This window comes from Lissotriton vulgaris, chromosome 6 (assembly GCF_964263255.1).
Source record: "Lissotriton vulgaris chromosome 6, aLisVul1.2, whole genome shotgun sequence".
Classification (NCBI taxonomy): Eukaryota; Metazoa; Chordata; class Amphibia; order Caudata; family Salamandridae; genus Lissotriton; species Lissotriton vulgaris.
In genome coordinates, this window is record NC_141694.1 from 934,040,784 (window position 1) to 934,054,277 (window position 13,494).

Here is a 13,494-nt window from a genome sequence, read left to right on the forward strand (position 1 = left end):
ATTGATTGCTGATCACCCCATGTGCTAGCAGTGGAACTGTCATGCAAGAACCTTCCCACCCTGTTAGTGGTTAATTTTTATAACTCCTTCACCAGATATCACAAGACTGAACGTCTATTAGCCCTAGAGTATTTTATGGAAAGCTACGGGGAAGGAGGACAAGCATACCATGATATATCATTGTTGTCTTAACTGTACTCCCATGCGAGATGAGGGTGATGGCTTTGAACTGTCAAATCACTTTGAGCACACACCATCGGGCACTTTTTTGGAAAGTTTCCTATCAGCCCATGATTTGCAATGCCTACAGCAAACTGACGCTACTGTCCTGGTCCCCACATATGTAGGCAGTGGTAGCCCTAGTATAATTGATCACATTATGCTATCTGTTCTATTAGTGCCGGTTGTTAAAAACCTAAGCGTTAACTGGAACTGCCTCAGCGATCATAATCCTTTAATACTGGATCTCTCCTTGTCAGATGCCATTAAAGGGGGGGTATCTAGTCAAATCTCCAATGCTAAGAATAGTACTAAACACCAAGCTCGGAGACTGAAGTGGGAAAGGATCACTCCGGAGAGTTTCCTAGATAATTTTATTCCACCTGTGCTCCGGAATTTCAAGTCTGTATGGATGCTGTCCCACATGATTGAGCCATTCTAGATGCTTTTGATAAAATTGCTAAGCAGGTAGCATCCGATGTAACCTGTAAACTAGAGCTAGATGCCAAAACCTAAAAGGTGGTTTGACAATACCCGTTCGGCTGCCCATAAAGAACTAAAGCAGGCCTTTATGCAAAACCCATGGTACGCAACATTAATTGCGAGCTGCCGGAAGGCCTATAAACATGCATTTCAGGAAAGGAAGAAGCTGCTAAGGGAGTATGCTTAGGAGGCGCTCAGCCAAGCTAGCGTCCACGCTGACAGCGCCAGATTTTGGTCGGTGGTCAATAGCCCTTTCTTTTTGGATATGCCAAACTCTAGTAGAGACTGCACGATACCTGCTGAGCTCTGGATCTAGCCTTTTGGTAACATCTATATCAACATAAATCTGAAAGTTTCTGTGAGATAATCAGCTCCCGGCCCACCAAACATCCCCCTCAATTTCAGTATAGATGAAGTTCATAAAGCTATTACCTCAACTTTTAGAGGAGAGGCGTCGGGACCAGACTGGGTACCAGCAGACCTCTATAAGGCCGATCCAAAGGTCTGGGCCAAGATCCTAACCCATGTTTTTAATGCAGCCTGCTCTTGTGGCTTTCCCTCATCATGGGCAAAGGTGGTTATCATCCCCATTTTTAAAAAGGGTGCCCGGGATGACCTCGCATGCTATAGACTGATTTCCCTCCTAGACTCAGTGGCCAAAATGTTGGGGAAAGTAATGTTGGATCACCTAACAGCTTGGCTTGATCAGGTTAACATCATTTCCAGTCTGCAGTATCGCTTCAGGCAGGGTAAAGGAAACTTGGACGAATGCTTTAACCTGCATTTAGTAATTGGGAAGTACACCATCACTAAGAGGGGAGTTTTACATCTGGACTTCATGGACCTAACCTCAGTGTCTGATTATGTTAATTGGTCTCCTTCTTGCACACTGCCCATGAAAACACTACGGCAGCGGTAAGGTACAATGCAGATGTCAGTCTCACAAGCTCCTGGAAAGTAAAAAGGGGGGTCCGGCAGGGGTGCATTTTGGCCCCCCTGCTCTTACACTATATATGAACATACTGGGAGACTCCCTAACATCCTGTTGCACAGACGTGCCAAGAGCTAGCTCCAAGTTGATCCCAGCACACGTATATGCCGATGATGCGGTTCTACTGGACAGAACCCCAATAGGCCTTCAACAACTTTTAAGTTTTTTATAGGTTTTATGGCTTCATTAGATTTAGCCACAAATCTTAAGAAATCACATATATATGACTATAGGTCCCCGAAGGCGGCCTAGGCAAAGTTTTTTTGTAAGGGGGCCGAATTAACCAAAGTATCTACGTCTCAATACCTAGGGGTACTTTTTGATGAGCAAGGATCTTGGTGTGCGCAAAGTTTACTTAAAAAGAACATCATATCCGGAGCAACAAGGGCCACCTTGAACTAAGCCCCTTCCTGCATTATTTAAGGTCTATAATGCAAAATGTATTCCGATGGCAACGTATGGGTGTGCCATTTGGGGCTATAAGGATGTGAAGGGAATCCAGGTGGCTGAGAATAATTTTATGCAGAAACTACTTGCGGTCCCCACTGAAACCCCTGTTTTTAACTTACACAAATAATTGGGAGTGAGTTACATCTCAGACCAGATCGCGGCCACCCAGCTGTTGCGCTGGCTTAGAATCTGGGCATGCCCGACCGCAAAATTAAATGAACTTGCAATTACAAATTGCATTGCATTGGAGGGGGCGTTACATATTCCCTGGTTGAAATACATAAAGGAACAGACTAGATGGCTTGGCCGTCCTGACCTGTTCCCAAGCCCCGGGTCCCTTGGCAAGACTGCTATTAGAGACCTCAAACTGAAATTTCTGGACAAACAGCAGGGACTCAGGGAGGAGAAAAAGTTAGTCAAACCGTCGGTGAGAAGGTTTGTTATATTGAGCTTGGGTCCACAGATGCAGCCATATTTATTTTACGTCAACAAAGCAAATCATCCCCAGAGCTGGCCCCTTATGCGGAGACACTCACCCCGGAGCTGGCCCCTTATGCGCAGGCACTCAAGTATATCAAAGATGCCGATAAATCTAGCAAAATACCATGGTTACATAAGATTAAGGTCACTCTAGCAGACATGGGCCTTACCCACCTATGACTGGACCCTGAAGGGAATTCTTTCCCCTCAAAACTGGAGTTTAAGGCCCTATACATAGAGTTGGTTTGGCATAAGTCCTTTTCCCAGGTGAATGGACACTCCTTAACAGGCCACTTTATGAATACATAAAGTGGAATATAGATTGGAAGCTTACTGGGACACCATCACCAGTTTTGGGGATAGGAAACCACCAATTTAGAGTGGGAAGCCTCCCCATAAAATTGTTCAACAAAAACTGGGGGACCTACTTAGATCTATATGGCCATACATGCCCCTGGGTGGAAGAGACCTTGCTGCACATCCTTTTTGTCTGTCCTGCTTATAAGTCACCTCGCAGGAAATGGCTTAAGCCTGTTTGTGCACAAATGGGAATAAGATCCTCTCAACTGGCTTTGCGCATCTTAACCCCTCCCCTGCTGGTGACGGAACCACTCCATCATCAGCTGCGGTCGCGCTGTGCTGATGACAGAGCGGTTCCGTCACGGCCCGCTCGGAACACCTGCGCGGCGCGGATTCCGCGCCTGCGCTGAACGTTCTATTGAGCGGGCGGGGCCATGACAGAACCGCTCCGTCATGAGCACAGCGCAACCGCGGCTGGTGACGGAGCAGTTCCGTCACCAGCATGCGCCCGCCGCGCAGCCGCCCCGCCCTCTTAGCACTGCGGCGGAATAGCCACCGCAGTGAAGGGGTTAAAGTCTGACGGAGTTAAAACACTGGGGATTCTTGCAAAAAACTGAAGGAAAGGTACTAAGACAAATCTCTTCCCTTAATACAGCTTGCTCTGTATCTTCATGCAGGCTGGAATTCGGACTCCGAAGTTGTTGGGTGCAGGGGTTGATTGCCCTTGTAAGATGGGTAGCCTGTCTGGCTAGAGGTAAACCGGGTTCCCTACGAGAAGCCATTAAAAGGGAACTCTTGGGCGACTTTAACGAGTTTTCTTTGTTAGTAAAAAACTTCAGAAAAGCAGTAAATCTATTAGAGCTGGATGTAAGCACTTTGTTTTTACTTACTCCCTTTGAGCTAAAGTCTAAACTAAAATGTGCATCATGGGAACTCTGTTATAAATTGGATATGCTTGCCCAACCGAGAAAAATAGAAAGGCAATCACTGCTAAATACATATATACCAAAGCTGGCCCAACAATACCTTACCTGGAATATTCCTCATAGAGTCCGTCGGTTATGGTACCTTTTAAGACAAGATTTGCTCCCACTAAATCTCCTTTTTGCAAAGTGGTATGGTGTATCTCCAATATGTAATCTCTGTCATAATGCTATACAGGATCGTAATCATGTCTTGTTTATTTGTCCAGCACTACGCCCATTGCGTTATAAATGGTTAAAACCAACTTGTCTACAACTAGGAATTTTAAATGTAAAAACTTTTTTCCATGCACTTTATTGTCCTCCAAATGAAATGTTCTGCTTCAGAGTTTTTAATTTTTTTAAAGGTTTTTTAGATATTTATTAATGATACATAGGGAGATGTCAGATGATTGCTCGACCAGTCGATAAGAAGTGTGTCTTTATTGTACTTTTTTGTGTGATTTAATTGCATGTAATGTTGTATATTGTGTGTTTGTTTTATGTGGCCCTCATTGAGAGCCAAAAACATAATAAACTTTTGGATTTGTCTGACATCAGTGAAGTCATAGTTGTAGCTATGGCAAAATTCTGGAATTGGACTTGGGCCATAAGAAGGATTGGGATGCAGGGCATTATGTAACCTTATATGTGTATTTTGATACCTTTTTCGCCATCTTGTTATAGGTGGTTACGAGCTCTAGTGTTCCTCCAACTTAAATATGCTATTCATATGCCTACATTCTTGTGTCTAATTTTGTTATAATTTACTGAGGTTTCATTGTATAGCATGATCTTATCTCTTTTTGATGACACAAGTTCTCTTATATGTAATTGTACCTTGACATGTAATTGGATTTTAATAATGAGTTTTATTCGATATTTTTATACGTTTTATTAAGAGGAAATTGTTTGAATGCTGTTTTGTAAATGTGTCTTTTATGATTGTTTATAATCGAAAAAAGACTAATTGAATTCCTGAATTCCTGCATATTATCGTTTTGTTCTGACCAGATTCCGTTTGAACCTGGTCCCCTGGCTTCTGGCTTTTCCACAAGGTTACGCGAAACCTGGCTCACTAAAACCCTGCCTCTGTGATAATTTTTCAGAGCAGGATACTCTGCATTTTATGTTTTTCTGCGCCCACTATGATTCCTTGCACAGAAAACATATCTTACCATTACATAGAGACCGCCAATTTGTCCAAGTCAGGCCAGATCTGATCTACCTGCAAATGTTATCCTCTCCCTTGGTATGCTTTGGGGTTGCAAGCTTTCTAACTGAGGCTATCAGACCCAGGAAAAAATTGTTGCTGCAATTGTCATCTTGCTCCCTAACTTGGTTGTGAACCATTATAATGTGCACTTTATGAGATAATGCCTGTAGCCTCTGGACTAATGTCTTGCACTGTTGCACTCTATATGTTGTACCCTCTGCAGGTGTATATGTGATCGATGAAATCGTCAAGTCGGATGTCCCTTTATTGCTATGTACAGATATATTTTTTTAATTATTTAACCTAAGTTTTTATGTATAAAATGTTTTTCAATGAAATGTGCCTTTTTAAAATGCTTACTTTTGTGACAAAGAAAAACGTTTGCATGTTGTTATTGTTATTTTTCTTTGGGTGTTTTCTGATTTCTGCTATATGTAATGTAATGTTTTCTTTTTACTTGTATGCTCAATAAACGTATCTTTTGGAACTTAAAAAAAATGCTTACTTTTATGGCTTCTGGCTACCGAATAAAGTACTTTTGACTATGACTATGACATGGGTTTGCTGTTCCAGCAAGACATTTTTATCTCAGACCAGTGTTTCGCATTTAAAATTCACACACAATGTGGTATAATTTCTTCCACATAAAAATATGTACCAAAAACCTAGTAGAAATACAGTTTTGCACAGTTTGTGGAAAAACTGTAGAGTTTCCTGCCTCCTTGACTTACAATCATCTCTTCTGTACAAGGACTCTAATAATAAACAGGGTGATCTGAATAATGAAGATTATCTGTCAGTAATGTGGACACAGAACATTGAATGGTAACACTCATGTTTAAAGCTGGCTTCTAATTCAATATCTGAGATGTCCAACTGAAACTGTTTGTGATGTCATAGCTTCACTCCAAAGTCTGCAGATCGTGATAAATGATATTTCAGAGTACCACAGTGGATATTTAGAATACCTGCAAATGCCTCTGCCTACCCTGCGAATCAGGTGCTACTCCATGATGGAAGATAGACCTCTGGAAAGAGATTTTCAGTATGAAATGCACAGAGCTTTCTCGCTGAGCAAAATGTAAAGTGACAAAAAATAAATGATCTGAGTATACCCATACATGACTGTCATGCTGGGTTACAGTGAAGGCCCAATCGCGAGTCACTCTGCGTTCTGTTGGGAATAAATAGAATTGTTACAGAAATGCCAACTCATTCAGCGAAAGCTTTGTGTGTATCCATCTGCTTCACTGTAAATGTCATACCAAACATGTCAGAAATAATCTTTACTCCTGTGAAGATGTAAACAATGACCTATGATCATAGGCCTACATGTGTAATGCAATGAAGAAATTAGAATAGCAAAGCACTCTGGAGAGCTTGTTCCTTCCTTATCGGTAAACTTCCAGAAATGGCTGCCTTGTTATTTCTTATCGCCAAGAATAGAAGCAATATATATACTTTTAATGCTCTTAATCGTTTGCTGTGGTTGAAAAATGACATTCCTAAATCCACATAAGATAGAATCTTAGACAAAATGTTTTTTAATATTAAAGGTTCTCTATAACTCATTTAATCCAACTTCGTTAAGATTCTTTGTTTCGTTTGTGGCAGATGTATCCATGACGATTTTTATGCTCTTAATTTGTAGATATTTTTACATGGAAATAACTTGAACAGCTTGCATCAACTCATCCATCCCGAGATCCTGCCATCAGAGTTTGGAGGGATGTTGCCTCCGTATGATATGGGCACATGGGCAAGGACACTACTTGACCATGAGTATGATGATGACAGCGAATATAATGCAGACTCCTACAACATGCCAACAAAAGAAATAGAGAAGGATCTTTCCCCGAAATCCATGAAAAGGCAAGTGTGAGACATATTTGAGTAATAACTGTTCCAACTTGCTTGTGGTCCTGGTTCATGGGATAATGTGCACTCATTCTTGCCATCCATCATCATAATCCTTTATATTTCATTCCATATGAAAAAAAAACTATATGTGAAATTGTTTATTGGATTAGAATGTGTAGGTCTACCTCTAGTAAGCGCCAGGGAGCTGCCTTGCAGAGAGGTGGTCCAAGGCCATGCCCTCTTTTTACACCGCTCTGCAGCGCAGCTCTGTGCTTCTTACTAGAGGTAGCTGGTGGGCTACTTGGCCCCCAGAGACCCTCAGGACTCAAGGGGTCTTAATAGCCCAATTTACAACGCATTATGGGGTGCGTTTGCACAGTGGTCCATGGAGGGGCATGGCCTGATGTGACAAGTGTGCAAACATTCCCTGTGGCGCGTTTTAAGTTGGGGAATTAAGTCCTCTTGACTCCTGAGGGTCACTGGGGGCCAATTAGCCCACCAGGTACGTCCAGTAAGCCCCACAAAGTTGTGTTGCAGAGAGGTGTAAAAACGGGCGTAGCCTTGGACCACCTCTCTGCAACGCAGCTCTGTGGCACTTAATGGAGGTACATGGTGGGCTAGTTGGCCCCCAGGGATGCTCAAGATTCAAGGGGAATTAATCCCCCAAATTTAAACCCGCCAGGGGGTGCGCTTGCACAGTGGTGAAGGGAGGGGTGGGCCTGATGTGACATGTGGGTACTTATGCAATCACTCCACCAAAATCCAAGCACTTATAAATTCACCATGCACTCTCCTTGCAGCACTCTAATCATCCAGTCACTACCCATGCACTCATGCAATGACCCATGCACTAACTCAAGCACTGCTACAATACCCTGAGCAGTACCCATGCAGTCCAGTCATTGCCCTGTCACTACCCATGCACTCCTCCAATCACCCCTCAAACACCATCTACTTATCCAATCACTCTGCCAAAACCTAGGCACTTGTAGATTCGCCATGCACTCTCCTTGCAGTACTCTAATCTTCCAGTCAGTACCCATGTACTCATGGAGCGACCCAGGCACTAACACATGCACTGCTAAAATTCCCTTGTGCACTACCCATGCAGAACTCTAACCACCTACACAGTACTGATTCACTCCTCCAATTTCCCAGGTTCTACCCATGCATTCAAGAAATCCCTCTGTTACTACTCATGCACTCCTCCAATCACCCATCCAGCATCATGTACTTATCCATTCATGCCAAAACCCAAGCAGTTTTAAAATCACCATGCACTGTCCTTGCAGTACTCTAATCATCCAGTCACCACCCATGTACTCATGCAATGACCCAGGCACTAACTCATGGCAAATACAGAGGAGGTCATGCTCATTACAGGGGGACCCCAATGCATAATGTTCCCTAGTGTATGTAGGTGTTTTCACTGTATTCTAAGTGTGTTTTAGCATAGCACTGGCTCTGGTCCTGGTTAGTCAGAATCAGTTACCCCCAGTACCTGTCACTAAAGCGTTGGGGGTACAGGAGGAGTTTCTGCTCCTACATTGGTTCTTTCTGCTCATCTCTTGCTTCTTCCTGTGCTTTTCTTAGTTTTTCTGGACTTCTGTTGCCTCTTTCTGCATTTGTCTTGCTTCTTGCTGCGCTCTTCTTCTTCTTTCTTCACATGTCCTAACTTTGTAGACATAATTAGAAATAAGCATTTAAAAAAATAATTGAAATTTACTGAAAAAACTATAGATTTCAGGCACTTTACAGTTAGAAATTAGCATTTAAAAAACAATAGAAATTCACTGAAAAAACCATAGGTTTCAGGGACGTTATAGTTAGTTGGACATTTCACTCGTACAAAACCAAACAAATTCCCCCGTTATAGTTAGTTCAGCTAACTATAACTCGTGCCCCCGCAATGCACTGCCGATGACGTCACATATTACATCATTCATGACATGGTCAGTGATAGCACTGATGACATCACCGATGACATCTCAAATTTCATCACTGATGACATCACTGATAACATCATCCAGTGACTGTGTGTTTCTCTAAAGTTTAAGTATGTTTTATATAAATGCCAAGGTGTATTGAAGAATGAGTGGGTGTATAAGTGTCTGGATGGAGGATTTAGTATGTGCGTGACTGACTGTATAAGTGAGTGATTAAATGTGTCTAACTGAATGCATGGGTTAGTGACTAAACTGTCTGAATTTGCCACACCTCCTCCAAACAATCAAAAAATTGCCCAGTGCTGTGTGAGCACCTGCGCAAACCTTAGTGCATCTAGATGTAAGTCTCTCATATAGAATATGATAAACAGACCACTAAGAAGATGATGTGGTGGAGGCACTGTTTTTTAAAACTTTTCTTTACTGAGATTTTGCAGTGCACATAAACAGTACAACAGATATCAATAAACACGTTTACAACGTTTTCAGAATATGCATCAAGAAAAAAGGAAATGAAGTAACCAAAAACAACAAAAACATGATACAGAGTACTTCCATAAATTTCAGTGATAATTGTCTCAGCAAAAGTCTCTCATCTAGAAGATTTGTCGTTCATCCTCCTCATGTGGATGTATCTCACATGCATAGTTCTATTGAACAATTAACAAATCTTATATTGGATCATACAAGGTATATCCAGGCTTTTAACCATCCTTTCCATGAAATACATCTCAGATAGCGTCAGACGCCCTTGTATAGGCATATATGCACCCCCTTCCATCATCAGTTAACACCAGAACCAGTAAAGGGCAAACAAGAAAAGCTACTGCAACCTCTCCTCCCCTAGTGTATGTCTGCCTGCACTGCAATACCCATTTCCAACTTTCAGTCGGTTTCTAGGGGGGGTGCCTGCAAATATGACTTCAGCGGTTGCCAAATTACATTTGGGCGTGAAGCCGCTGGTTGTAGTTTCGCGTATATTTCACTTGTGGTGTCACAGTATACCAAATCTCGGAGCCAGGCCTTTACAGTAGGGGTTTGTGCATAACCCTAATGTAAGGAGACCTGCCATTTTGCAGTAAGTAGGTCAATTGCAATAAACCGCTGCACTCCCGTCTGCACAGGTTGGACATAACCCAGCAACACCATTAGTGGCGCAGGACGCAATGTGTGTTCAATCATCAGTGACAGGTGTTGAAAAATCTCTTCCTAGTATGCCAGTATAGGTCCGCAATTCCAAGCTAAAACCAGCTCGATCCGAGGCGCATCTAGTGCATTTATGTGGCATGCTGGACTCCATTTTAGCTAACAGGTAAGGTGTGCGATATGCCTGTTGCAAATATTTGAAATGTTGCAATTTATGATGGTGGTTGTTTGATACAAAGCGCATTTGCTCACAACAGTAAGACCACACTTTGTCAGTCAATGAGAGGCCAAGGTCCTGTTTCCAGGCCAGGCACACTTTCGCACCTACTGCAGGGCGAAGAACCAGGGAGGCATGATATAGTCATAATACTAAGTGTGTTCCGTCTGGGGAAGTGATAATCAGTGTAAGTGGGGGGAGTCGGTGGCTCCTTTGTCGTGGTCGACCAACCTGCTTCAAGGAGCAGCGAACCCTGTGTAACAGGAATCTATCCATATACGGTGCATTTCAATGTGGGGTAAGCTCCTCTATGGTGCGCAATTGCAAATCTTTAAAAAGATCCCCTACAGTACACAATCCGTATCTGGCTAGTGTATGTTTAGTAAGTGTTTCCGTTGCGGGGGTATCCAAGGATTATCAACAAGCGGTATTTGTGCGGAGTAAAAACAATCCACCCGTAGGTATCGTGGAAGTACCACTATTTTCATGATGGCAATCCTACCAGCTATGGAAAGAGGGAGCTTGATCCATTGTTCAACCTCTGTTGTAAGTTCGTCTATTGCGGGCCCATAACTCAAACAAATCACCTCAGGTACACAACAATGCAGAAAGATGCCCAAATATTTTGGGGGAACGGTACACCACTGAAATGGGAATTCAATATTGACTTGGTTAGTGGCTCGGGTCAACAGGAAGACCTCAGATTTGACCTAGTTTATAGTTAGCCCTGAATATACTCCAATAGCACCACCTTGCATAACAGGGGTGATAGGTTAGCACTTGGGTTGTCCACAAATAGCATCAAGTCATCAGCATAATATGAGGCCAAAAGCAGCCCCCTATGGATCCTCAGTCCACGATGAATGCTCGACCTGTCTGCAGCCTTCGATACCATATCCCTCCAGGTCCTGCTCAAATGCATTAAGAATATAGGTATCTGGGGCAAAGCCTTGAAATGGCTGACTGACTTTCTAAACAACAGGACACAAATAATCAACCTTGGCCCCTACCGCTCCCAGACCACTACAGACACCAAGGGCGTTCCACAGGACTCCTGTTTGAGCCCCACGTTGTTTAAAATCTACGTCACTCCCTTGGCAGGGCTACTGAGGAAATTAGGCTTCACCCGCATTTTCTACGCCAATGACACGCAACTCCTCCTCTTCTTTCTTTGACAAATCAAATCCACACATTCAAGACATCTTCTCGGAAGGGATGAAAGGCATTGCACAGTAGATGAGGGATAACTTCCTCCAATTGAACACTGAAAAGTCCGACATCATGTTATTCGGAGAAGCAAAATTGAGATGGTCTCCCAATTGGTGGCCAGGGGAACTAGGACTGGCCACGCCTCCAAAGCAGACAGTGAAAAACCTAGGAGTGCGAATTGATAAAGGAATTAACGCTAGAGGAACACGTAAACTTCACAGCCAGGACTTGCTTTCATACTCTTGGCATTATCCGTAAGGGTTTATCCCTTACTGCCATCAGTTACCCGAAAAACACGAATCCAGGCACTGATTTTCAGTCGCGTGGATTACTGCAATGCCCTACTGATCTCTACTAAAGAAAAATCCCTAAATAAACTTCAGATAGTTCAAAACACTGCTGCCCATCTAGTGAGCAATGCCCCTCCCCCCAGAACTCTCTTTGCTCCACTTCTCCGCAAACTCCACTGGCTCCCAATAATAAAGAGAATTAAGTTAAAAATCTGCTGCATGGTGTATAAGTCATTACACAACATGGGCCCCAGCTATCTATCCCAAAAGTTGGTTAGATATACTCCAGCCAGGCCCTTAGGTCTAGCCATCAAGCACTTCTCTGTACTCCCCATGTCAAACTGGCATGCATGGGAGGCAAAGCCTTCTCCCATCTAGCCCCCAGGTACTGGAATCAACTCCCTATACAGATGCGCCAGAGAAACCATCTGAAAACTGAACTGTTCTAGTCCCCCTCGGTATGGCCACAAGCAGTCTCAGCGCAGAGATACCCCGTATGGAGTGATTCAGGTGTTATAAAAGTCATATAAAATAAAAATAAATGTGTCTCTCTTGAAGGAGTCGAGCCAGGGGATCAATGGCTATAATAAATAGCAGAGGTGAGAGGGGGCAATCCTGTCTGGTGACTCGTGTGAGAAGAAAGTGGGGAGTTATGTTGCCGTTTATTTAGAGACGGACAGCAGGGGCCGCATATAGAAGCCAAATTAGGTTAACAAAGCCAACCGGAATCCCCATTTTTTGTAACACCGCATATAGAAAAGGCCATTCTAGCGAATCAAAAGCCCTTTCGGCATCTAGCAGTGTTGCTGCCGCAGGAAGAAAGGGTTCTACTTAATTTATGACTGCAAATATTGCCTGTACGTTCACAGTGGTATAGTGGCTAGGAACGAACCCTTCCTGGAATGGGCATATAATCTTGTCAATTAATAAAGAGAGGTGGGTAGCTAGGATCATGCCCAGAATTTTGTAATCTTGATTTAACTGTGACAATGGTCTATAGGAGGTGCAGCTATGGGGTGTTTTGCCTGGTTTGAGTAGGAGCATAATTATAGCTTCAAGCATAGTAGGAGATAGCATTCCCGTCTGCAGAGCATCAGCATATACTTCCAGCAAACGCGGGTAGAGTATGCTCTAATAAATTTTTAATAGAATTCACCCATTAAATCATCCAACCTGGGGGCTCGGTTGCCAGCGAGATCATTTATTGCTGCCTTGATTTCATGCTCATCAATAGGGGTGGCTAGGAATTTGCGCTGTCCCCCGTCAAGCCACACCATGGCTATTTCTGCTAGATAGTCTGCCAGGGCCTGCCCCACTGGAAGTTCGCGGGACGTGTATAGTTTAGTTAGTTAATAGTAATTTTGTTTCCCCATCTGTAGCGTAACCCCGCTCTCCATGTCTAGTTACATAATATATGCTGACTGGCTCTGGGGATGAAGTAGTCTAGCAAGTGTTCTCCCGGTCCTTTCACCCTCGCCGTATGCTCGTGCTCTGGCATACTTGCCAGATATTTTACCTTGCATGCAGCAAGGTCCTTGAATCCCTTTAACAATGTTGCCTGCTCATGGAGTGACGGAGAGGCAGCTGAACGCTTTGCGGCGTCCTGTCCACTGAGTTTTCCCTTCACTACCTCTATTTCTCTTCGTATGGAGCGCAGCACTCCCACCTGTTTGGAAATCTACACCCCTCTGCTACAGGCTTTAAAGCATCCCACAACGTGGACTG

At 43.4% G+C, this 13,494-nt stretch overlaps 1 protein-coding gene across 1 annotated transcript in view; it reads left to right on the forward strand.

Moving 5' to 3' along the window:
* The window catches only part of CLVS2 (clavesin 2), a 351,955-nt gene that overhangs the window by 289,430 nt on the left and 49,031 nt on the right, over positions 1–13,494 (forward strand). The window contains exon 4 of the mRNA XM_086926928.1: positions 6,753–6,973. Coding sequence (XP_086783054.1) covers positions 6,753–6,973 — 221 coding nt within the window. The remainder of the gene's footprint in view (positions 1–6,752; positions 6,974–13,494) is intronic.